At 40.7% G+C, this 26,423-nt stretch overlaps 1 protein-coding gene across 5 annotated transcripts in view; it reads left to right on the top strand.

The window, feature by feature from the left end:
* The window catches only part of CDCA7L (cell division cycle associated 7 like), a 70,766-nt gene that overhangs the window by 27,096 nt on the left and 17,247 nt on the right, over nucleotides 1-26,423 (top strand). Inside the window, exon 1 of one of the 5 annotated variants that reach the window (XM_031455030.2) lies at nucleotides 5,372-5,588. The exons of 1 other annotated variant lie outside the window; for it this stretch is intronic. In XM_031455030.2, coding sequence (XP_031310890.1) covers nucleotides 5,565-5,588 — 24 coding nt within the window. In that variant the 5' untranslated portion in view covers nucleotides 5,372-5,564. Of the gene's footprint in view, nucleotides 1-5,371; nucleotides 5,589-5,890; nucleotides 6,026-26,423 lie in introns of those variants that run through there. 3 more of the 5 variants (XM_010984673.3, XM_031455029.2, XM_031455031.2) reach the window with 3 other exon arrangements.

The following is a 26,423-nucleotide window of genomic DNA, read 5'->3' on the forward strand; positions in this document are numbered from 1 at the left end:
ATGGAACAGAATAAAGAACCCAGAAGTGCTCAACTGACTTTTGACAAAGGTGCCAAAGCTATTCAATGGAGGAGGTATAGCCTTTTCATCAAGTGGTGCTTAGTCTATTGGATATAAGGGGATAAAATGAACCTTGACCTAAATCTCACACCTTACACAGAAAATGAACGCAAAATGGATCACGGCCTTAAAAGTAAAATGTAAAACTATGACTGTTTTAGAAAAAAAAGTGATAAATTGAATATCAAAATTAAAAACTTCTGTTCTGCAAGGTCTCATGTGAAGGGGATGAAAAGACAAACTAAAGACTGGCAGTGCAAACTGCATATCTGAAAAAAGGCTAATGCTTGAACATAAAACAAATCTCAAAACTCAACAGTAAAAAAACCAAACAATCCAATTAGAAAATGGGCAAAAGACACAAACATTTTTATCAAAGAGGCTATAAAGATGACAAGGGACAGGGTATAGCTCAGTGGTAGAGTGCATGTTTAGCATGCATGAGGTCCTGGGTTCAATCCCCAGTTCCTCTGTTAAATAAATAGATAGATAGATAGATAGATAGATAGATAGATAGATAGATAAATAAATAGATAAATAAATAAATAAGTAAGTAAATAAATAAATAAGACAAATAAGCACAAGCATATATGTTCAATATCACTAGCCATCAGGGAAATGTAAATTAAACCCACACTGAGATACTGCTATACACCTCTCAGAATGTGTAAAATAAATAGTGACAACACCAAATGCAGAAGATATATTTGAGACAGGATATTTGATCCTGGAGAGGAGACTGGATCATTCAGACATTGTTGGTGGGAATGTGAAATGGTATGCTGGTCTGGAAAAATTCATCAGTTTCATGTGAAACTGAACTTGCAACTACCATAAGGTCTAGTAAGTGCACTCTTGGGAATTTATTCCAGAGAAATGAAAACTGCATTCACACAAATGTCCATAGCAGCCTTCTTTGTGATACCCTCAAACTAGAATCAGCCCAGATGTCCTTCCACAGGTGAATGGTTAAAACCTGTGGTACATACATACCATGGGCTACTACTCAGGAATAAAAAGGAACAGACTATTTGATAGATACAGCTACTTGGCTGAATCCCTAGAGAATTATGCTGAGTTTAAAAATCCAATTCCAAAAGCTGACATACTATTCTCCAAAAGGTTATGTAACATTTTTTAAATTATTAAAGTTTAGAAATGGAGATTTAGATTAGTGGTTACCAGGGGTTAAGGAAGTCAGGGTATAGGGAGTGAAAAAGTGGGAGTGAGGTGGTTGTGGTTATAAAAGAGCAACAGGATGGATTTTGTGATGTTGGAAGTGTTCCATATCTTGACTTGGTGTACACACAAATCTACACATGTGATAAAACTGTATAGAACTAAATACACACACACACACATACATGCAAGTCAAACTGGAGAAATCCGAATTGGATTGGTGAACTGTATCAATGTCAATATCCTGGATGGGACAATGCACTATAGTTTCCCAGAGTGTTACTATTAGGGGAAACTGGGCAAAAGATACTCAAAATTTCTGTATTATTTCTTACAACTACCTCTTGTGGGAGAAGAGAAAATTTCCCTTCTAGTCCTCTTGGTTCTTTTGGCTGGTCTAATTAAATAGACACAATACAGATTAACAGGGGGGAAATCCCAAATTTAATTTTTTATGTACATAGGTCCCATAGGTATGGCACCTCAAAAGTGACTGAAGCAGACTGTTTATATACCTTTTTAGACAAAGAATCAATTATTTGTGAAGATTTGACGAAACAAAGGGATTTGGGCTTAGACTAGCAAACTACTGAAGACTTAACAGTTTATTGATACAGCATTCCTCTACTGGAGCCCTACCTCCAGAGGGAAGGATGAGTTCCACCCTCCACCCTCCACCCTCCACCCTCCAAGTGGGGAGGATACCTCCCCATGGGAGCTTTTGTTTCCTGCTCTCAGGAGAGCAAAGGAGTGTCAGTGTTCTCAGACTGGCTCTTTCTCAAGTAACTTGAATTCAGAATAATCACTACACCAAAGTAGCATATTTTGGGATGGCTTGCCCTGAACCCTATCAATGTGATTCTACAGTGATCTCAGTAAATATTTCAACTAAAAATGACAGTTAGAGGTGTATTTCAACCCTATTTGTGTCCCCAGAGAGGACAAAAGAAATGATCTACTTAAAGATGGGCTGTTTGTCACCAGACCACAAGATATGTTATTTGCAGTACTAAGTCGGGGGTGGAGGTGTTAGAGATCTCCAGTGACTACTCAGTGCCGGCTGAAATATGGAACAATGAGGCTGCACAACAGCCGTGTGGCTAGAGAGACTTGAGATCAAGATGCTGGAGCAGAAGCTGTCAGCACAAATGTTTTTGCTCAGTTCCAGGGTTTCAGTTAAAAGATCTCATGAGCATTAAAGACACTTAAACACTTACAAGCACTTTCAAGTTTTACCCAGAAGTTAATAAACTTCAAAAACTGCTAATTTTAGCATGTGATTTTTGACTAATCTATTTCAATAATTTAGTTTGCCTTTTTTTTTTAATTGAAGTATAGTCAGTTTACAATGTTGTGTCAATTTCTGGTGTACAGCATAATGTTTCAGTCATACATATACATACATATATTCGTTTTCATATTTTTTCCACTATAGGTTACTATAAGATACTGAATAGAGTTCCCTGTGCTATACAGTAGAAACTTGTTGTTTATCTGTTTTATATATAGTAGTTAGTATCTGCAAATCTCGTCCTCCCAATTTATCCCTTCCCACCCCTTTCCTTCTGGTAACCATGTTTGTTTTCTATGTCTGTGAGTCTGTTTCTGTTTTGTAAATAAGTCCATTTGTCTTTTTTTTTTTTTTTAAGATTCCACATATAAGTGATACCATATGATATTTTTCTTTCTCTTTCTGGCTTACTTCACTTAGAATTTCAATCTCCAGATCCATCCATGTTGCTGCCAATGGCATTATTTTATTATTTTTTATGGTTGAGTAGTGTTCCATTGTATAAATATACCACAGCTTCTTTATCCAGTCATCTGTCAATGGATATTTAGGTTGTTTCCATGTCTTGACTATTGTGAATAGTGTTGCTATGTAGTTTGCCTTTTTTATTTTTTTTAAGAGGAGTAGAAAGCAAAAGATGAATTTATGATGTCAAGTAAATGGTTTGCTTGCATTGACTTTTCTTTCAGTTTCAACCTTGTGACTGAATTCACTTTTTGGCTGTAGCATGGACACTGTTTTACTTTTTCTCAGAACATGGTTTTTAGTCTATGAGTACATCCTACCCAGGCATTCATAGTCGATAGAACATGATCAGTTTCTAAAAAGTTGAACTCCTCATATTCTTATTGTCCTGGTTTCTGTTTGATTGTTTTGCTTTTCTTCCGACACTGAGGGAAGTATGTTTCAAGCTTCAAGTATAATAGATTCTGTCTGGGCCATCACATCCCCAGCTTTCCTAAGGAACTGCAAAAAAGATGTGTCCATATATAAGAAACCCTCTTTGCCTTTCCTAAGCTCTGTGAAGAACTGAAAGCTCTGGAATATAAAGTGCTTGAAAGTTGGGAGAGTTCAGGATGAAAGTGAGAGGAAAATGGAATGGGAGCTGTAAAGAAAGAGGCAAGAGAGCAGCTGGTATGTTGCTTTTCTTAAAAAACAAAACAACTCAAAGATATAATATTTCAGCATATTTGATAGGTGTCTGATTGATATAGTCCATCCCCTGTCTATAAGAAGAGTGTGGTAAGGCTCTGCTTGCAAAATGACATTCTGTAATGAGCCATATTTAACACTCCTTCAGAGTAGATGACTTCTTGTCCGTATTTCATAGACAGATATGATTGGCTTTGGAAGTAACGGTGAGAAAAGCCCAAGTCCTGTTGTACTCTTTCCTGAGCCCAACTTGGCTATTATGGTTATTGCTTTCATTATGTAATCTTAAGGTTAGACCTTGAATTTTATGCTGTCAGAAATTTCCCAGTGCTGGGCTCCCATTAGCAAGGTCAGAAGCTCATTTGGACTCAAAACTGTAAAAGAATCCAGCCATGATAAGTGGGTCAGTACTTAAAGCTGTTAAAGACATGGTGATCAGATCATGCTGAGAGCAACCACCTGGGACAATTTAGCCACATTAAAGTCTTGACCACGTGGAGATTTTGGAAAAGCGAGATGAGGTGTGTGTGGTGGTGGGGGTCGGAGGGAAGATCTTGGAAAGAATGCAGGAATATCTGCTACAGGTGGCCCTAAATGGAAAAATAATTATTTTAAGAAACACATGGGGAGAAGAAACCAGGTGCCAGATAGGCTTTCAGCAAACCTGCTCGTTGCAGGACAACTTCATCTGCCACCCTCCCCAACACCTGGTTCAAATCTTCCAAAATCTCCACCCACTTAATTCTTAACTCTTCATACCTGAACTTTAAGAAGTCTTTCCTGATCTGTGCCAAGTCCGCCTATTTGACACCCCCATAGTACTACTTACCTTTTCCTTCATGGCCTCTATCATAGCTCCAAATTTACATTATTTGCATCATTACTTTTGAACTTATTATCACCATTATTTACTAATGGTATTATCTGAATTGTTTAATTATTAATTAAATTAATTATATTACTATTACACTTATGTACGTCATTACTACATTTACACCACATCGGTGGCTGGCTCCCAAACTGTAAACTTCAACAGAGCAGGGACCTGTTTTGTTCACTCATATGTTCCTAAGCTTAACACAGTGCCTGACACACCATAGGTGCTTAGCCAATATATGTTAATCAGTCTTCCTGACTTCTTGAACTCTGTTTAGATGGGCTAGAAGGCCTATGCGTATAATAGTATGGAACAGGCCGTCTAAAATTCCAGGGGCGGGGTTCCGGTTTCCTACCCCGGGGGCCTAGGTAAAGAAACCGAGGTTGCCTATTTTGCAAAGAGAACACTGAAGCCATCGTTTTAAGAGACGGCGGAACCCCGCCCCTTTACAACTACAAGACCAAACAAGCTGAGAAGCAGCCCTGAAAGGTTTTTCTGGATCAGAGACACCGATTGCAGCAGAGGTTCTGCGCTCCAGGGTACTACCTGGAATAAACCCTGCAAAGATCCGGCTGGCGCGCGTAGCCGGGCGTGCCAGCTGGAGGCTGCGCCGGGACTGCACCCTCTCATTTCTCCCGCGCGAAACCGGCCGGACGGCTCCACTCCCTCCCTCCGCTGCAGGGGGGAGTCCGGCGCCCCCAGACTGGCAGCCACCTCGCGGAACTCCCAGCTGCAGCCCCTTATCGCGCAGTCCGCAAAGTGAAGTTCACAGGTCGCGAAGTTTGGGTCCCTAAGTGGAGCGTAGTGGGCGGACGCCGCGGCGCCGAGTGGGCGGTGTGGCGCGCTCCCCCTGTCCCGTGCAGAGTGAGCCCCTCCCCTGGCCCGCCGGAGCTCCGGGTGGAGCGCGCGCGCTGCGCCGCCGCGGGCGTTCTCCGTGCAGCGGGCCCGTGCCAACAAGCTCCCGTGGCCGCGAGCTGGGAGGAGGCCGGAGCCCCGCGGGGAAGAATGGAGTTGGCGACTCGCTCACAGGTAAGGGTCCAGCCGCCCGCCGCATCCCCGACGCACTCCTGGCCTGCCTTCCTTTTGCGCCCGGCCCTGCGTCCGCCTCGGTCTGGAAACGTGGCCCTTCGCTGCCGCGTTGTGGATCGGGCGCGCCCAGTCTCGCCGACGCCGGAGAGGGCGCGCCCTGCAGGTGTGCGCGGTGGGTCACGGTTGTGCCACCCAGACCAGAAAGGCCGGGCGTCCCCGCACCCTGGCGCCCGCCGCCGTCCCGGGTGGGGCCTCGGGGGTCTCAGGCCGGGCCGCTGCTTCCGCGAGCCCCAGGTGTGGATACTTGAGGGTAGTGCGAACGGGAAGGCGGCCGGGGCGCAGCGACTTCGTTTGCGGCGCTTGTGGGTCGGGGGAGGGGGAAGCTTTTTTGGTCGCCACCCCCAACCCCGCCATTTCTCCGGGAATTTGGCACAGAGGTAAGGAAGTTTAAAAGCAACTTTCTTTAGAAAAAAAAGGTTGAAAATCAGACCAGTTCAACTTAGATAATAGAGTTAAAAGGAATTGCCGTTGTATTTGTTCTAGTACTTTTGAAATGTTTTCAAGGAACTGGTAACTATTTGGAGGAACTGGCAGCGTCATTAGACCAAGTTAAAAAACAAAAAGCCCCAGGATCTCAGATCGTATCTACAGCACCACTCAAATTAGCCGTTATGGTTTTAACTAGGTTTTAAAAATCTCGTGAACAAGCACCTGAGAGTACCCAAATGTTACAGTGGGTGGTGGGAATGTCGACTTGGCTTCAGTTTTTTTACTTTTTAAAGAGAACTTTCCTCTACTTTCTGGTAATGAATATACATATTTAATTAAGACGTAAGCCAGAAAAACTTTTTCAAACGAACTAAAAATAAAACTTTTAGAAAGGGAAGGAAGCAGCTTGTGGGAGTCCGAGAGATGCTTTGTGTGAGAGTTGGGCTTTTTTCTTTTGTGAGCGCCTCTGACTCACTACTTCCACCTTACCTTTGGCTAGTGTGTACTTCTTTTCTCCACCTGGGTGCTGGGTCTCCCTAAGAGTGGTGCCTGAGCGCATGCAGCTGTCACCTGCTTGAGGCTGGCGGCACATTAAAGACCGTCGCTTTGACCATTTAGTGATTTCTGAAAGGCTTCCTCGAAGTGGACACTTGAGAAAAATCTACGGTTGTGGATGTTTATGAGGAAGTGTTTCACATTTCTCCAATGAAGGGAGGTTTTAAAAGCAAGGAAAACAAACTTAACTCAAGAAGGGTGGGACAGGCTTAGTTTTTGTTTTTTGTTGCCACTGGACTTTACCATATAATTAGTATTCTATGCTTTTAGGAGGTTCGGGTCTCTCCAGACTTAAACCCTTCTGGAAGGAGCTTTGAGCCCCTTGTGAATTTCATCAGCCAATGTATCTTGATGATATGTCATTACTGAAACTTTCTGTTCTGCTGCTGCACCATCCACTACTTGTATACATCGTTCTTGCTTAGGACATTTAAAATGTCCCAGAATGTGTAGTTAGAAAAGAACATTTTACTGTCAGATAATAAGGCTAATTTTTGGTAGCTCTAAAATGTTAAAGTATGTATATGTGGAGATAATCCACAAATTATATCCGACCCATTATGCACTCATTAGGGCAAACTACTTTATGTAAGATAATCAGGGTTTTTTTTTTTTTCTTGTCAAAAGACGTAATTGTCAATGCAAGTTAAGATGTGTGATGATTTTTCCAGTAGAAATGTTCCTGTTCATCATAATTTAACTGAGCATATTCGTTTCTTCAAATTAGTGGAGAGTGGTTTGCGAGGTGGGCAGGTGACTGTATTAGAGCCCTGAATGAGCACTGCAGGCGCAGCAAGATGTTAAATTCGTGTGGTTCCTCCCTGTATCCCAGCCTTATGCATGAAGCACTGTGATGACCGGCTGAAGGGGCATGGGTGCACACTGAAGGAAGGCTTAGCCGGTGCCCAGTGGGTTTTAATCTCATGCATACAACGGATGTACTTTCCATCCTTTGGAAAGTGCAGAGCTGGAAGGGGCTTCAGAGTAAAGGAAACTAGGAAGGGAGGAAGAGAGGAGACATTCATATAAACTCTGAACTCCTTTCTAGCCTCTGCTTTTCTGCGGCCTCACCAGTGTGTCAGATTTGATGTCCTCTGACAGTGATCATACCTCCCATGGGCTCTAGTCCTTGTTGGACTGACCACCATGTCTTTGTGCTTTTGTAATGAATGACAGGAATGATGCCCAGTAGAGGCAAGGGGATGGTCCTTTACTGAGAGTACTCAGCAGTGAAGCTCCCAGAGGCTGGAGGATGGGACTGCCTCAGCTTCCGAGCAGAGCAGAGAAACCGGGAGGTCTTGAATGTCATTGTGGTCCTTTTATTCTCCTCTAGCGCTAGGGTGTAAGTTGGACACCTAGAGAAGGAAATGCTGCTAAATGTTCTCGTGAATATACATGGAGCATACTGTTTGGAGGAGTAAAGGAATTTTTCTGATACTGACCTCACAGCCAGAGTGGACCCTTCTGATCCTATGGCTTAAAATGTGTGCCCAGATCCTCAGAAGCTCGTCACACAGTCACATTGTTCGTGACTTCTTAGAAGGCCAGCACGATGATTTGCCATTTTAATAATCCCATATTCAGAAGGCTGCTTGGTCATCATGTGATGCACTGCTGACCTCCCATTCATAGAAGAGCTGAATTTCTCAGTGATCGGGAGAAACCTCAGATAGTACAGCAGTTCTGATCTGGTCGGGTACGCAGGACAGAAAACCGTAAGATAACTTACATGACTTAAAACAGTTTAGGAATATTACAGTAAGTTAACGAAGAACAATAAAGCCATTCAGATAGAATAGTCTAGGCGTGCTAATTTTATTTTATTTTTTTTTACAGTTTATATTTTTATTGAAGTACAGTCAGTTTACAATGTTGTGTCAATTTCTGGTGTACAGCACAATACTTCAGTCACATAGGAACATACATTTGTTCTCATATTCTTTTTCACCATAGGTTACTACAATACTGAATACGGTTCCCTGTGCTATACAGTATAAACTTGTTTATCTATTTTGTATGTATTAGTATCTGCAGATCTTGAACTCCCAATTTATCCCTTCCTACCGTAGCCCTTCCCGCTTGGTAACTAAGTTTGTTTTCTATGTGAGTCTGTTTCTGTTTTGTAAGTAAGTTTGTCTTTTTTTTTTTTTTTAGATTCCACATATAAGTGATCTAATGTATTTTTCTTTCTCTTTCTGGCTTACTTCACTTAGAATGATATTTTCCAGGTTCATCCATGTTGTTGCAGATGGCATTATTTTATTATTTTTTATGGCCGAGCAGTATTCCGTTGGATAAGTATACCACAACTTCTTTGTCCAGTCATCCTTTGATGAACATTTAGGTTGTTTCCATGTCTTGGCTATTGTAAATAGTGCTGCTGTAAACACTGGGGTGCGTTAGGCATGCTAATTGTAAATTGCTCTTGAGAATTCTCTGTTCTCCATTACTGAGCTATAGTTTAGGATTGCTACCTCCCAGATACAGTCTTGTTTCATAAAGAACATAGCTTTATGTGTCAAAGTGGAATTGATACAGGCTATGTGGAGGAGGCATGGAGATAAGAAAATATTTGTGGAACCATTTTATTTTCTTTCTGAAAAGCAGTGGTTGGTGTTTTCAAATAGGACCATTCAGAGGCGTATGTGGCATACACCTGAAGTTAACATGTAGCGCCCTGTGAGTAGTGCAAAAAGTTGTGGTAGAGTCTCACAGTGAAAAGGGCCAAAATTTTAGTTCAAATAATTGATGGCTTCCTGCCTGTTTTCCTTCATGATCATTCACTGATGACTGAAGGCTCCCCTGACCTTAAATGGGTTAGTCCATTTGTCAGATGTTCTTTGAGCACCTACTGTGTGCTAGGTATTGTTAGTGATGGTGAAAGAAACAAAGATACAGAAAACCCTGTTCTTTCCCCAGAGCCCCCCATCAGAAGGTCCCTCTGGAACTCTTGCCTCTTCTGCCTTTGCCAGAGCTCAGCTGGCTCCCGCTCTGTGCTGTGGGGACCTTGGTGGTCTTGGATTTGGGGAATGGAGATGACTCTTAGGGGTCATCCTTCCCCAACCCCCTCCCACCCCCTACTCTCTAAGGAAGGGGAGCAATCACTTTTTTAAAAAAGTTCTGCTGTGCTAGGTACTAACATGAACAGATTTAATCCTCTAGTTCTGTGAAGCAGGTTGTATTATCTGCATTTTAAAGATAAGGCTAATAGAGTGATTTGCTCAGGGCAACCTGGCCAGGAGGGAGCTGAGCCAGGATTCTGTTCCTAGAGCTGGGGCCTGACTCTTGTTGCTAGAATCATGGGGTCTTGGTGGGTTACACAGCTTTCACTGAAATGTTATGAGGCTAGAAATCCTCTCCCAATTTACGGTGCCATTGAGATGATCAAGGACATGCCAAGTTTAACGGACTACTTAAATGGAAGGGGTTGTCAGCGCTTTGAGGTATTCTCATGATACCGTTGTGCTCCTCCCTTTAAGGAGAAGGGCTCGGGTGTTAACAACAGCTGGTCTGGTTCTTTTTAAAGAGCTGTCCTGGTTATGCTTTTAGTGGGATTCCTTGGATGCTGTCTGTAAAAGTCAGCTTGGGAATATGAATGAGATCCACAAAGTTTTTACAGAGAAATGATTTTTAGATGGATTTTGTCTTGTCCAAGTAGTACCATGTTCATAGAAGCTGAAAAGGAAGCAAAAATGGAACTACTACTCTACCTCCCTACTCCCTGGGCGTCATTTTCTAGGTGTTTCCTGTTCAGTGTTTGCCTGTGTTCGGTCACCAGTTGTGCGTAAGTTTTACAGTATGGTTGCTGTTTGAATTTTGCTTTCTTCAGTGATATTGCTACTATTTTTTCCGAGTAGCTTGAAGGTTTTTAGAGATTTCATTTTTAATAACTGTAATGTTTGATTCAGATGTATATTTTTATGTATTTTCTGTTGAAAACATGTTTATTAGTAAATAAATAAATCTAAGAAACTTCGCAATAAATGTCTTGGGAATGGTGCAGACCTTATGCCCTGTGTTGGAGTCAGCACGGTTTTTAAAATTGCTGTGTCTTTATCATGTACTTACTATCTGGTAGAAGGGATGTGCCTGATTTTCAATGGATGGGAAACCTCTGACACGTTTTCCTAAGGCACTTCCCCTTTTGTTTTGCTGTATTAGCTGAGAGAAAGCAGTTTTTTGCTTAGGTTAGAACCAGGGCTCTTGATCACTGGCTTAAAATAATGACTGTTTTGCTCTTGAACTTAGTGCCCCTAACTTAGGCTTTCTTTGGTCTCGCTTTTTTTTTTTTTCTATACATTTTTACTTTTATTTCAAAACAGCTTAAAATTTTAGACAAGTGATTTTCGTATGTAAAATTTTTTATTGACATATACTTAATTTACAATGGTGTACAGCATAGTGAGTCAGTTGTACATATATATTCTTTTGCATGTAGGTTATTACAATCTGTTTAGACCACAGTTGCCTGTGCTACAAAGTAGGATCTTGTTGTTTATTTGTCATCTCCTAGACGGCAGTCCTGAAAAAGCGTTTTTCATGCAAGTTTGGATGTCCAGAGTTCAAACAGTAGGTTCACTTATTATAAAATGGTTTCTGAGAGCTAAAAAATACATATGTTTCTTGATGTGGGTGCAGTTTGTCAAACTTCACCAAGCTGTTCACCTAAAATCTGTGCGTTTTCTGGTTGCATGTTGCACTAATACATAAACAGAATAGTACATCGAATCCCGAAGTGTGAGTCCTGAGGCCTTTGCTTCCAGACAGCCCAGGCTGTCAGGTATGTGGTGACACCTTCCCAGGTGTACCTGTATCCTCAGGACTGGGCAGGGATCCCTTCCCACAGACCCCACATCCTGCTGTTCCTCCAGACCCTCCATAGTAGCAGCACAGCTGTTCAGACAGCTCCCCAATCTTTCAAGCTCTGCTCCAGGAGGGTCCTGTGTACCTGGCGAGTGCCTTGCATTTGTGAATGAGTTCTGGCCTTCCCTCAGCTGCCTGCTGGTCCACCTCCTCCTCTTTTAGGAGGGCCCAGGATTTACCCCAGGATGATGGCCAGTCACCCCAGAGCATGTGGCAGGCCAAAATGATAGTTATCCCAGTGTATGAAGGGCCTGGCACATAGTAGGTGCTAAATTTTTGTTGACTCTTTTGGAGAGATGGCTTAGGGCTGTCGGTGTGTAGTGAGTGCAGCTATGAGTTAGGACACGCTGCAGCATCCCTTAGCAGGGCTCCTGGCAGTTTTCTGTTGGACTAACTAGTGGTGGAGGCCAGTTCCTGCCTGTCGCAGAGGCCTGGAGGGGTAGCAGTCCCACCCTGCCTGTGCAGGAGATTCCTCATTAATCTCTGGTCTTGTCTTTAAAAGTGACACCTAGTCCATGATACAGTTTTGTTTATTTTAATACAAAAATGCTATTTTAAACTACTCTTCTGGGAGAAGAGTTCCTCTCTCCTGTCCCACGTTTGGTCCTGAAAGCCCTCTGGCTGTCACTGAATTCCCCAGCTGAAGAAGCATGGAACTGCCAGGTAGAAAATTTAGAAATCATACGTTTAATAAACCCTGAAATAGAAAGGGTATTTCCCCACTCCGCCTTCCCACCATCTCTCTTTATTGAAAGCTCCCTGACTTGGAGGGCATTTAAATACCTTTCTTTGATACTGAAATCCCAAAGGATGTTTTTTTAATGCAAAATGTATAGTGCCCTTTGTTTTATTCTCCATTAGCATTGGTTTAAAATGGAAAGTTAAGAAAAGTAAAAGTGCATTTAAAAACCATTGTTTGTTCTTCATTCCCTCTCTTTGTTCCAGTGGTTGACCCCTGGGCATTTTTTATTTGGGGAGTTTTTAATGAAAGTAGTGGAAGGCAGTGGGCCCTCATCCAGCCTTACTTACACAAGCACGTGGCCTCTTACATAAGGCTCTCCTTTCTCACTTAAAACAAAAACAAAACCAAATCCCACCTCATTCTCTTTTCCCTCACTGCCAGATTCAAAAACTCACTGAAAAGAGCATCTAGTTGTCCTCGTGACCTTCATCATACTAAGTGGATCTGCCTTCCCGCTTGTGATTGGGAGCTGAGCAAGGCCACCCTCTCAGGGAGTGTGTGCATGGACCGCGGCACAATGGCAGGAGCCAAGTGGTGTCAGCAGCCTGCTCAGGCCAGCGGCCCGGGGATTGTCGGGTGTATTTTCCGCTAGCAGGGCAGAAGTGTGTCAAGAGGATCCCTGTATAAAGGCTTCCAGGGCTGGGCTGAGGGATGAAGAGCCTTTCCCCCACCCCCATCAGTGTGAAGATCTCTTCAGCGCTTGTCTGGACTGAGCACAGAGAAAGACAGGCACCTCCTGCCTCAGTGTTCTCCAGACTCCACCTGTGAATTTCCTGCATGTCCTCTTCCAGGCTGACTGTCCCGCACCTGTGTGGCTGTGGCCGACCTTGCGGCTCCTAGGATTCTTCCTGACCACCACCCCACGGCTGGGTCCAGTGCCCTCCTGGGCTGACCTCCCTGTTGTTGGCATTTATCCCACCACATTGAAACTGACTACAGGTTGTCTGTGTCACCCCACCGCCTGTGGCTCATTGCTCATCGGATTCCTTAGCATGATGCCAAGCACATTTTGGTACTATTACACTCTGTAATAACTTTTGATGATGAACACTGTCACAGTGAAGGCGCCTGGAATGCTTTCCAGTGAGAGCTGGGAAGCCGTCAGGGCTTTGTACTGTTGTCATTCTTATCTTTCTGGGTAAGTGGGAGGAATGCATTCTCCTGGCCTTTGAAACAGGCTATTTGGTGTGTTCTGGCCGATGAAATGTGAGCAGCAGTGTTGTTTCTCTGGGTGGGATTCTGTTAAAGCCAGGGCATCATTTATTTACTGGGTCTCGCTCCCTCTGCTGCTGCCTCTGCCAGCACTCCTGGCAGTGGTGGCTCTGTTGGCCTGGGTCCTGTGTGAGGACAGTGTGCAGTAGAGTGTGGAGTGGTTCACCTGGCTGGCCTAGGACGGACATGTCATATGAACAAGGAAGAAACCTTTTGTGTTTTAAGCCATTGAGATACGGAGTTATTTGCTGCGGCTTTATCCTGTCCTGACACTCAGAGACATGCACATTTCAGTTTGGATTCACTCTGTGCTTCTCATCTAGTGAACTGGGGTGGTGGTGGTAATAGAAATATGTAGGCATCTTTTGGCTTGCTCTTGTGGGGTGGGGCAGGGATGTGCCCGTTATTTAATTCGGACTTCAGGGATAGCAAGTGCCCTGTGGCAGCCAGAAGAGTCCAGGAGGAAGCCACCAGAATGTCAGTAGCAGCTTGTTGGAACTGAGAGCAGTCTAGTCCAGTTTGCTAATCAGTCTTTTAGAGGAGAAATCCTAACAGTGGCTTCACATTTCCTATCTGCTGACCTTTCTAGTAAAGGAAATTACCCAGCACTTCCCAAGTGGTTTGGCTCCCTCCCCTCCCAGGACTTCTGCCAAAACGCTTCTTCTTCAGCTTCTCATCTGAATAGCTGTCCTCAGCTCTAGACACATACATGTCTGTAAATTTCCTGCCACTTACATTTTCTCTTTTAAAAATAGCATTGATTATTTTTCTTTTGCCTTTTTTTCTTGTGGTAAATACACATAACGTAAATTTGACTGTTATAACCGTTTTCAAGTGTATAGCTCAGTGGCGTTAAGTACAGCCACATTGTTGTGTGACCACCACCACTATCCACCTTGAGAACTTTTTCTTCATCCTAAAGTGAAACTCTGTACCCGTTAAACATTGTCTCCCAATCCGTTCTTCCCCTGGCCCCTGGTAACTACCATTCATTCTACTTTCTGTCTCTATGAATTTGACTCTTCCAGGTACCTCCTGTAAGTGGAAACGCACAATATTTGTCCTTTTGTGTTTGACTTCAGGGTTCATCTGTGTTGTAACATATATCATAATTTCATTCTTAAGACTGAATAATAATCCATTGTATGTATATACCATGGTTTACTTCTCCATTCATCTATCCATGGACATGTAGGCTATTTCTGCCTTTTGGTTATTGTTAATAATGCTGCTGTAAACATTGGTATACAATATCTGTTTGAGTCCCTGCTTTCAGTATTTTTGGACATGTGCCTAATGTGGAATTACTGAATCATGTGGTAATTTTGTGTGTAATTTTTGGGGGGAACCACCATATTTGCTACAGTGGCTGTACCATTTTACATTTCCACCAACACTCAAAAAAGTTCTAATTTCTCCACATACAAACAGTTGTTTTGGTTTTTTTTTTTTTTTTTTTTTGATAATAGCCATCTAATGGGTATGAAGTAGAATCTAATTATGGTTTTGATTTGCCTTTCCCTAATAATGAGTGATGTTGAAGAACTTTTCACGTGCTTATTGGCCATCTGCATATCTTTGGAGAAATGTCTATTTAAGTCCTTTGCTCATTTTTAAATTGGGTTGTTTTTTGTTGTTGAGCTATATATTCTGGATATTAATCTCTTATCAGATACATGATTTGCAAATATTTTCTCCCATTCTGTAGGTTGCCTTTTTCATTCTCTAGATAGTGTCCTTTGGCACAGAAAAGTTTTTCATTTTGATCAAGTCCATTTTATCTATTTTTTTCTACTGTTGTTTGTGTGTTTGGTGCCATACCCAAGAAACCATTGGTAAATCCAACGTCATGAAATTTTCTGTTTTCTTCCAAGAGTTTGATAGTTTTAGCTCTTACATATAGGCTTTAATGCATTTTGAGCTTTTTGTAGGTAAGTTAAGGATCCAATTTTATTATTTTGCATGTGGATATACGGTGTTTTCAGCATCATATGTTGAAAAGACCGTCCTTTCCCCATTGAACAGTCTGTGCATCCTTGTCAAAAACCGCTTGACCATCTGTGCAAGGGTTTATTTCTGGGCCCTCTATTCTGTTGCACTGGTCTCTATGTCTGTCTTAATGCTAGGACCACACTATTGAGATTACTGTAGCTTTGTAGTAAGCACTAAAATCAGTAAGTGTGAGTCCTCCAATGCCATTCTTCATTTTCAAGATTGCTTTGGTTATTTGGGGCATGTTGAGAATCCATATGAATTTTAAGGAATGCTTTTCTATTTCTGCAAAAAAATGTTGCTATGATTTCGATAGGGATTGCATTGGATGTATAGATAGCTTTGGACAGTATTGTTATCTTAACAGTGTTAAATGTTTCAATCCATGAACATATATTTTTCCATTTATATATGTCTTCATTCATTTTGTTCAGTGATGTTTTATAGTGTTCAGTGAACAAGTCTTTAACCTTTGTGGCTCAAGATAATTCCTAGGGGTGGGTGTGTGTGTGTGCGCGCGCGCGCATGAGCTTTGATAAATGGAATTGTTTTCTTAATATCCTGTCAGATTCTTCATTCTTAGTGTATGGAAATCCAACTGATTTGTACTGAATTCATTAATTAGTGCTAACAGTTTTTGTAGAATCTTTAGGGTTTTCTACATATGTAGTCATGTCACCTGCAAACAGATAATTTTACTGCTTCCTTTCCAATTTGGATGCCTTTTATTTAATTTTCTTGTATAATTGCTTTGGCTAGAGCTTCAAATACTATTTTGAGTAGAAGTAGTGAAAGTGGGCATCCTTGTCTTATTCCTTATTAGGGGAAAGCTTTCAGTCTTTCACCGTTGAGTAGGATGTTAGCTGTGGGTTTCTCATATATGGCCTTTATTTGATTGGTGACGTTTCCTTCCATTCTTTGTCAAGTTTTTGTTTTTAACCATGAAAAGATGCTGAATTTTGTCAAATGCTCTTTCAGCATTGGTTGAGATGATTGTGTGGTGTTTTATTCTTTCATTATGTTAATGTAGTGTAGTACATTGATTGATTTTCACTTGTTGAACCATGTTGCATTCCAGAAATATATCCCACTTGGTTGCCCTGTATAATCCTTTTACTGTGCTGCTGAACTCAGTTTGCTAGTATTTTGCTGAGGATTTTTGCATCATTATTCATAAGCAATATTTCCCTGTACTTTTCTTGTAGTCTTTGGCTTTGGCTTTGGTGTCAGGGTAATACTGGCCTCATAAAATCAGTTAAGAAGTATGTTCTTCTCTTAAATTTTTTTGAAGAGGTTGAGAAGGATTGGTGTTAATTCTTCTTGAAATGTTAAATATAATTCTGGTCGTGGGATTTACTTGTTGAGAGGTTTTTGATTATTGGTTCAAATCCTTACTAGTTAGAGGTCTCTAGCTTTTCTGTTCTTCAGGAGTCAGTCTTGGCAGGTTATGTGTTTCTAGGCGTTTACCCATTTCATCTAGGTAACCCAGTTTGTTGGGTTTTTAGTAATCTTTTATTATTTTAATTTCTGCAAAATTGATAGGAATGTCTCTGCTTTACTTCATTAATTTGGATCTTTTTTTCCTTAGTCAATCTAGCTAAAAGTTTGTCAATTTTGTTGCTATTTTCAAAGAACTAACTTTTGGTTTTCTATTGTTCTTTCTCTGTTGGTTTTATGCTCTTTATTTATCACTGCTATGATCTTTATTATTTCCTTCCTTCTGCTACCTTTGGGTGTAGTTAACTGTACTTTTTCTAGTTTCTTATGGTATAAAATTAGTTTTTTGGCTTGAGTGTTTCTTTTTTAATATAAGTGTTTACTATCAATTTCCCTCTTAGCATTGCTTTCTCTGCATCCCTTAAGTTTTGGTACATTTTGTTTTTGCTTTCATTTGTTTGAAAGTATTTTCTAATTTCCCTTGTGATTTCTTCTTTGACCCACTGGTTTAAGAGTGTTGTTTAATTTCCATCTATCTGTGAATTTTTGTTTTTCTTCTGTTACTGATTTTTGGTTTTCTTCCCTTTTGACTGGAAAGAGTTTGTATGATTTTAATCTTTTAAATTGATTCTTATTTTGTAGCCTAACACATGGTCTGTCCTGGGAATCTTTCTTGTGCTTTCAAAGAAAATTGTATAGTCTCCTCTAACTGGGTGGAGTGTTCTGTGTATGTCCATTAGTTCTAACTGGTTCAGTGTTTGTTCATTCCCTCTGTTTCCTTATTGATCTTCTCTCTGGTTGTTCTATCCATTATTGAAAGTGGAGTATTGAAGTCTCCAACTATTATTGTAAAACTATTCTCCTTTCAGTTCTGTCACTGTTCATTTTATATATTTTGGAGCTTTGATGCTTGGTTCATACATAATAATAATTGTAATATCTTCTTGGTGAATTGATCCTTTTATCCATGTGTAATGTTTTTTGACTCTTACAGTTTTTTCACTTAATACCTACTTTGTCTAATAATAGTATCTATCTCTTTTTGGGTTACTACTTGCATTAAACATCTTTTTCCATTTCTTTGCTTTGAACCTGTTTGTGTTTTTAGATCTGAAGTGAGTCTGTTGTAGATTGCATATAGTGGGGTGCTGTTTTTTAATTCATCTGCCAATCTGTGTCTTTTGATTAAAGAATGTAATCCATTTGCATTTAAAGTGATTACTGATAGGGAAGGACTTTTTTACCTTTTTTTTCTATATGTCTTAGGTGTTTTTTTTTTTTTTTTTTTTTTTTTTTTTTTTGACTCTCCTTTCTTCCATTACTGCCTAACTTTGTGTTCTGTTGATTTCTTTGTAGTAAAATGTTTTGATTCCCTTCTTACTTCCTTTTGGATGTATTCTACAGATATTTTCTTCGTGGTTATGGGAATTACATATAATCTAAAATTTCAAAAATCTAATTTGAAAGATACCAGTTTAACTTAAGTGGCATACAGAAGCTCTGCTTTTATATAGCTCTGTCCCCTCCTTATGGATGTTACAAATTACATCTCTATGCATTGTGCATCCACTAAGAGATTTATACATTTTTTTTAATCCTGTAGAAAATAAAAAGTGGAGTTACAAACCAAATTTACAGTGATACTGGGTTTTATATTTATGTATTTACCTTTACCTGAAAGCTTTATATTTATGTATGTCTTTGCGTTACCTCTGTTCTTTCATTTCAACCTGAAGGACTCCCTTTAGGATTTTTTTATAGGCGCGTTTCCTAGTAATGAACTCCTTCAGCTTTTGTATATCTAGTAGTGTCTTATTTCTTCCACGTTTTTGAAAGGCAGTTTTGCCAGATAACAGAGCTCTTGGTTGACAGTTTTCACTTGCAGCACTTTAAGTACATCAGCCCCCTGCATTCTGGCCTCCAGAGTTTGCTGAGCAATCAGCTTGTACTCTTACTGAGGATACCTTGTATGTGATGAATTGCTTTTTTTCTCTTGCTGCTTTCAACATTCTCTCTGTCTTTCAACAGTTTGATTAAAATGTGTCTCAATGTGGATCTCTCGAGTTTATCCTAGTTGATATTCATTGAACTTCTTGGATTTTTATTATTCATGTCTCTCATCAAATTTGGGAAGTTTTCAGCCATTATTTTGCCAAATGATCGCTGATTCTTATGCTTCCTCAGTCTGGTTTTGAACCCCTCTAATGAAATGTTCAGTTTCGTTACTGTATTTTTTCAGCTGCAGAATTTGGGTTTTTTATTTCCATAATTTCTGTTTATTGATAGTGTTCTTTTGCTTATGTATCATTTTGGTTTCCCTTAACTCTTTGTGTTTTCCTTTTGCTCTATGAGCACATTTAAGGCAGTTCTTTGGCTAGTAAGTCCACAGTCTGTGCTTCCTCGGGGATAGTTTCTACCAATTTATTTTGTTCCGTTGAATGGGTCATGTTTTTGTTTCCTTGTGTGCCTTTGATCTTTGTTGAAAGTTGGATGTTTGAAAACATAGGCACTTTTTCCAGTTTCTTGCATTCTTGCTGTGTGCCGAGGAAGTCATTCCTTGATTAGCTGGACATGCTCTGAGCCTGAAGGCTTAAGGTCGTCTCAGATCTTTTCTGAGTGTGAGTCTGGCCTGGACTTTGTGGCTTTCTCTGTTTCCCCATATACACGAGGAGTTTTACCCAAGCATCTCTGTGGGGATTTGACAGTCTGTTCTGTTTCACATGCATAAAGTCTTGTCCCAGACACCTGCAGATTTGTTGTCCCCTGAGTTTTACCCAAGCTTCTCTGTGGGGATTTGATAGTCTGTTCTGCTTCTCATGCATAAACTTTTGTCCCAGACACCTGCAGATCTGTTGTCCCTTGAAGCTTTCATGAGCAATGGCTGGAGCTTTTCCTCACCTGAGACCAAGTGAGGTGAGACAGAGACCTTCAGGCAGCCCCCTGACTGGTTAGAATGTTGCAGTCAGTGTCTGCTTTGCTCTCTTCAAGTTCAGGGGAACTGGGAACTCCAGAACAAAAATTGCCTTGTGGAGGGGGTGGCACAAGGGCGAGTAAAAATGCTAGTTTCATATCATTTTGAAAGTGACTTTTTCTTGATTGGGTTTTTTCTTGGTTGCTGTAGACCTTTGACTATTTCCCAGAACCTGTAAGATTAGTTTAGCCAGTTTCTAGTTGTTTTTATGTCTCCTTGGGGGAATGAAGGCTTGGAGCTTTCTAGTTGTCTCTTGGCTCATACCACTTCCTGATTACTATTTCGATGAATTTCCTAAAAGCTTGTAAAACGCAGAAAAAAATACAAAGAAATAATTAACAGTGATCATTAAGAACATGCATTGATCTGAGTGCTTATTGTGTACCAGGCATTCTCTAGAGCGCTTTACATGTATTATTTTATGTAATCCTCATCGTCATTCCATAAGGACCACTATTGTCTGCATTTGCAAACGAGGAGACCTGTCCGTGGTCACTCAGCTTCTGGGTAGAGCCACGAATGGTAACAAAACAGTCTGACTTACGAAAAAAGCTCTTTACTACTCTGCTAACTTTCATAATCTCACTATCTAGAAATAATCACTGTTCAAATTATTATATGTAACCTTACAGTTCATTTTCATTGTTTTAATGCCTACAAATGATAGTACTTTTTAAAAGCCATTTAATAAGTATCTATTTTATTTATTCAACAATTATTTGTGTTCCTCCCATATGCTACTCACTGTTTTAGGCTCTGGATACAGTGATGAGCAAACCAGAGTCTCTGTCCTCATGGCTTAATTTTGGTGGGGGATGCTAATAAGAAGTGTGTTTTACATAATATATATATATATAATATATATTAATTATATAATGTCAGATAAACATAAATGGACTGAAGAAAAATAAAGGCAAGTAAAGGGCTAGCTGCTCTTGGGGTACTGCTTTAGGAAGAGTGGTCAGGGGTGGTAGTCCTTACTGAGGAGACACTTGAGCAGGAAGACCTGAAGGTAAAGAGACTGGCTTTGTCTGTCTGTAGAGCAGGCAGAGGCCTCGAGGCAGGAATGTGCTTGGTCCCTTCAAGAAATAACAAAGGGACTGTTGTGATTGGAGGGCATTTGAGCAGGCTGAGTGGAAAGGCATGAGGTCCTGGAGGGACGGTGGTGTGTGTAGGAGGGGAATCCTGTGGGGGCAGGGGAGTGGGAACTTAATTCAGAAGGCCCCGCAGCTGCTGTGCGGAGACAGGCCTGTAGAGGGAGCTCTGGGGAGCTTGACTGTGTGCTTGGCACTGTGCTCCGTGCAGACAAGACAGACTAGTTGCCGTGCTGGTAAGGAGCTGCAGTCTGCATATGATTCAGAGTACATGGTAAACCACTTGCCTACTTTCACATAATTGTAAGTATGTTTGAATAGTGAGAGAACAAGTCTTTAGTTTATTATAATGAGTTTAGATTTTAAAGATTTAGGAAAAATTCACGTAACATCAAATTAACCATTTAAAAGTGAACAACTCATTGGCATTAAAGTACATTCTTAGTGTTGTATACCCACAGCCTCTGTCTAGTCCAAAGCATTTAATTACCCTAAAGTGAAACCTTTTGCCTGTTTAGCGGTTGCTCCCCATTTCTCTGTCCTCCAGCCTCTGGCAACTGTTAATCTGCTTTTGGCTTCTGGATATTTCACCTAAATGGAATCATATTATATGTGACCTTTTTTTATTACTTAGCATGTCTTCCAGATTTATCTGCATTGCAGCATGAATAGGTACTCCATTCCTTTTTATGGCTGAATAATACTCCATTGTGTAATATATATTTTATGGCTGAGTAATATTCTATTGTATATTGTGTATACTGCATTTTTTTTAATCCATTCGTCTGTGCTGGAAAGTTGGGTTATTTCCACCTTATGGCTACTGTGAATAGTGCTGTTATGAACATGCATGTGCATGTATTTGAAAGACCTATTTTCATTTCTTCGGTTATATACCCAAGAGGGGAAGTGCTGGGTCATATCATATGGTAATTCTGTTTGACTTTTTGAAGAACCACCAAACTGTTTGGCATAGCGGCTAAACCATTTTACATTCCCAACAGCCATGTACAAGTGTTATAATTTCTCCATATCTTGGCCAGCACTTCCCCCGCCAACCTGTGTTATTGGATTAAAGCCATCCTAGAGGATGTGATGTGGTACCTGGTGATTTGTATTTCCCTAATTACTAATGATATTGAATATCTTTTATGTAGTTGTCCATTTGTATATCGTCTTTGGAGAAATGTCTGTCAAGTCCTTTTCCCATTTTTTGAGTGTTTTTTTGTTGTTGTTTTTGCATTGTAAGAGATTTTTGTGTTTTGTGGATATTAAAGCCTTTGTAAGAAACTGCCAAATTGTTTTCCAAAGTAGCCCTACCATTTTGCATTTCTCCCAGCAGTTTATGAATGTGCCAGTTGTTCCACGTCCTTGTCAGCACTTGGTATTGTCATGTTTTTTTAAAGACCTTCTGTTAGGTAGGTAGTTGTATCTCGTTGTAGTTTTATTTTGCATTTCCCTAGTGACCGTGGATGTTGGACATCTTTTCAGGTGTTTGTTTGCCATACATGTATCTTTGATGAAGTGTCTGCTCACCTCTTTTGCCCATTTTTAAATTGGGTTATTTGTTTTTATTATTGACTTTTTGAGAGTTCTTTGTATATTCTTGGTATAGGTCTTAGATAAATGATTTGCAGATATTTTCTCCTAGTCTGTTGGCTTTTCATTCCCTTAACAGTGTTTTTTTGAAGAGCAGGAGTTCTTAATTTTAATTGTCTAAATTGTACATTTTAAAAATCTGTATTGTTTGATGTTGTGTCTAAGAATTCTTTGCCTAATCCAGGGCCACAGAGATTTTCTCCTATTCTCTGTTCTTTTCTAGAAGTGTTTTTGTTTTAGGTGTTATATTTAGATCTGATCCATTTTGAATTAGTTTTTGTAAATGGTGCAAGGTATGTGCGTTTCTTATGGACCAACCAATTTAATCATTAGAGACTTAAAGAACTGACCTTCTTTGTGGTAGAAAATAATATGAAACAACTCCTTTGTGGTGGGTTGAAGGAAGGATTTCCTCTGTGCAGAGGGTCTCCTTCCACAGATGCGAGACAGTGCACTGTGCAAATTCTGCCATCCTTGCTATCAAAATTGCTTTCAAAATGCTTAATAAGGAAAACACGATCGTGTGCACGAATTTCTCTTGTACTGCTCCTGAGGGCTTAAAATGAAACTTGTTTCCAGGTGAAATACACATTAGTGTTCCTGGAATAAGAAACATTTCTTCAAGCTTTATCAAAATCAGCTCTTGAATCAATTGGCCTTAAAGAGAATCTCAGTTTCGTTTCCTTTACAAACTAAATGATGAGAAATATGTTCCTCCTGGCTCAGAGGTGGTATTTTTTTTTATCCAGGAAGAATGAATTTAGATATCTTTGAAATACAGAAAAGCCTTGATTATAAAAAAAATTATACTTAATTTTTAAGTTTACTTTTTAAAAATTAATTGATGGTGCTCATCAGTGACTCACATATTTAGTAAGGACCTCTGAGTGTATGAGGCTCTATTTTTTCTGTTCTTGGTGCTGGAGGGACAGGGTGAGAGAGACAGATGCCAAAGAGATGCAGAGTCTGCTCTGAGAATCAACTGCCTATAGTAAAGAAGTTGAGACGTGTTCATAAAGAGCTAGTATGAAGTAGGAAAAGTCACATCCCACAAGAAAGGAACAGGAAATGGGCTGGAGCTTCTGTATTCAAAGCGTGCTCTGCAGACTAGAGCAGGGGGAGCTTGTTAGAAATACAGAACTCAGGCCTCACCCCTGACCGACTGATTCAGACTCTGTCGTGGTTTTTTGTTTTTTTAAAAAATTGTGTTGAAGTGAGATTGACCTGTAACGTTATGTGAGTTTCAGATGTACAGTGTAACGATTCAAAATTTGTAGGATTTCCTTCCCTTTCAAGGGTGAGTAATTTTTGTTTATCAGTTCATCTGTCGATGGACCCTTGGGTTGCCCCCACTTTGTGGCTTTTGGGAATAGTGCTGCTGTGAAAAAGGGAAGGGCTATTTTTAATTTAGAGTTTTTCTTTTAATTTTCTTAACACTTTGGTGTGCAGTGCTATTACTACTGGGCGGTAATAGATACACTGTTGGTAATATTTGAAATTTTGGCATTTGAGATTTCCTTGCTGTTCCACAAAGCACCGTGAGTTCTGCTGTGTGCCTTCCCTGGACAAGTTTGAGATCCAGCCAGTAAGCATTTGGCCCTTACATTAGAAAAGCCGACGTTTTTATAATTGGGAGATGTGTCACCAAGACTCAGGTTCCTAGCTTCTCTGGGGAGGGTGAAAGTTGGGCGTACTGGACCCTGTTCCTGTGAGGCAGGGGTCTGCTGGGGTGCAGGAGTGGCTGCCCTTCCCAGACTCAGGCCAGCATTGTCCCACGTAGCCCTTCTCTGAGCTGCTGCCTTATTCACCCACCTGCTTGGCCCCACGGTCTGTTGAGTTTGCATTCTTTGTTCCCGAGATGAGCCCCAAGGTAGTTCACAGGGATCTACAGTCCTTTCTGAGAGAGGTGCTGTGAATCTGACTGCTTTGTATATAGACGCCCTGGAATTCTGAGTGAAAATCTTTAGTTCCTCTTGTATAGGATTGTCACAAAGTGTATGCTTTGACCCAGCACACCTTTCGTAGGGAGCTACCCCTTCCCTAGGAAAAGGACAGCTAGGTCAGATGCAGGCAAGGATTTACCCCTGCGTGAGGTGCCGGGGACTCCATCCTTGTGCCTGTGTCCTGGTTGAAGAATTGAATCTTGGTTCCCCACTTGACCTTTGACGATACTCACATTATCCCAACAAGGATGGAGTGAACAGATGCTATGGTGTGTAGGAAAGCAATGGCAGAAATGTGTGTATTTAAAAAAAATAATTTTGAATAATAAAAGTCTTCTCACTCTCAGAAGAGGATTTTTTTGATTTCTTTCTGGTTAGCTAGATTGCCACTATGCTAATACTGTGCAAGATGGACTCCTATAAGCATAACCCCTGGTTGGGAATATTTTATATTTTCAGTTACTTGCCTTTTTGGGGGTTTGCTCTGGTGGGTCTTATATGATTGGTGATGTAATCAGATGGAACATAAGCTCTGGGGGTAAAAGTCTGTTGTGCTCTGTCCAGACTGTGCAGCTACTGAGTAAATGAGTGCTGAATGGAACAGGAAAGTGACAAATCCTCGGGCCTAATAGATTGCTGTGTTGTTGAACCGGTCACACATTAGAAGTGTCCCTCTCAGTCCTCTTTTATCCGGTCCCTCTCAGGCAGATCTTACCATCTTTGTTGCATGTGTTGAACAGTGTGTTGCGCTGAAAACACTTGAATATTTCAGAGATTTGCTAAATCCTGGGGCTTGGCGACTGTCTGAAACTCTTCTCTTAATGCTTTTTGAAGTTAGGCAGCAAGAAACAGAGCCCTGTACTCCCCAAGGATGGGTAGTGGGTTTTGCTTTTTCGAAAGTGTGTTCTCTCCTTTTGTCCCTAAGCAGTAATTACAGCCCCCTGACTGGCCCCTCCGGAGCAGATGCAGAGGTCAGAAGGAGGAAGTGGGCAGAAGCAGGCCTTGGGGCCACAACAATAGCCCGGGGACTAATGCAGTTGCCCCTGGAAGCAATTTATTTGTATCAGCAGCCTCTCCATTTCTTACTGGTGCTTCCAGTAAGTTACTGCATTGGGTGCTCCTCCTCCTTTAACCCATTAGGTTAAAACAGGCGTCCAGGCCAGCGGGGTCTTTAATTCACAGAATGGTGATAAATCAGAAAGTGCCGCTCCAGGGACTGAACTTGCTGGCTGTTATATGAAGTCTTAACATACTTACACTTTCGTAAGTATCATGTGTTTCTCTAGTACACGTATTTTCTTGGAGTATTGGCTCTGTTGGCTGAACAACAACGAAAGATAACTTTGAAAAGATCAGGGTGCCAAATACTGTTAAATTTACCTTCTTATGAAAAGTTTAAATTTTTCTCCCAAGAACCATCTCAGAGTTAGGCTTTGTTTAGGAGCTGCTGCTTAGCATAAATGTTATAGGTTTTTTTTTTTCCTGTTGTTAGTGGAACTCTAATTCTGTGTCTCCTTGTTTGTCTCTTGCAGTGATTTCATTAGATGATTTGTAATTAACCCTCTGACATCATTAATCTTGTATTCAGTTTCTGGATTTGTGTTGTCTCAAAAAGAAACGTTAAACTTTCTTTGGTTGAACCATTAAGTTTCTAATCATTTTTAAACAAGAAGCATTAAAACCATGATAAAAATAAGTAGATTAGGGATTAGCGATCTGTCAAGTGAACATGACTGTAAAGTTCATTCAGTACACAGAAAAAAGACTCCAAAGAATCCAAGTAATTTTTGAATACACGTCTCTGTGTCTGCTGGTATGGTGGTTATTTAGAGTATTGTCTGGGGAACCCCAAAACACTTAGGGTTCCAAGAGGACAGTTATTGTCATATTAATATTAAGACATTATTTGCCCTTTTTTGCCATGTTGTTTGCCGTGTT

This window comes from Camelus dromedarius, chromosome 7 (assembly GCF_036321535.1).
Source record: "Camelus dromedarius isolate mCamDro1 chromosome 7, mCamDro1.pat, whole genome shotgun sequence".
Lineage (NCBI taxonomy): Eukaryota > Metazoa > Chordata > Mammalia > Artiodactyla > Camelidae > Camelus > Camelus dromedarius.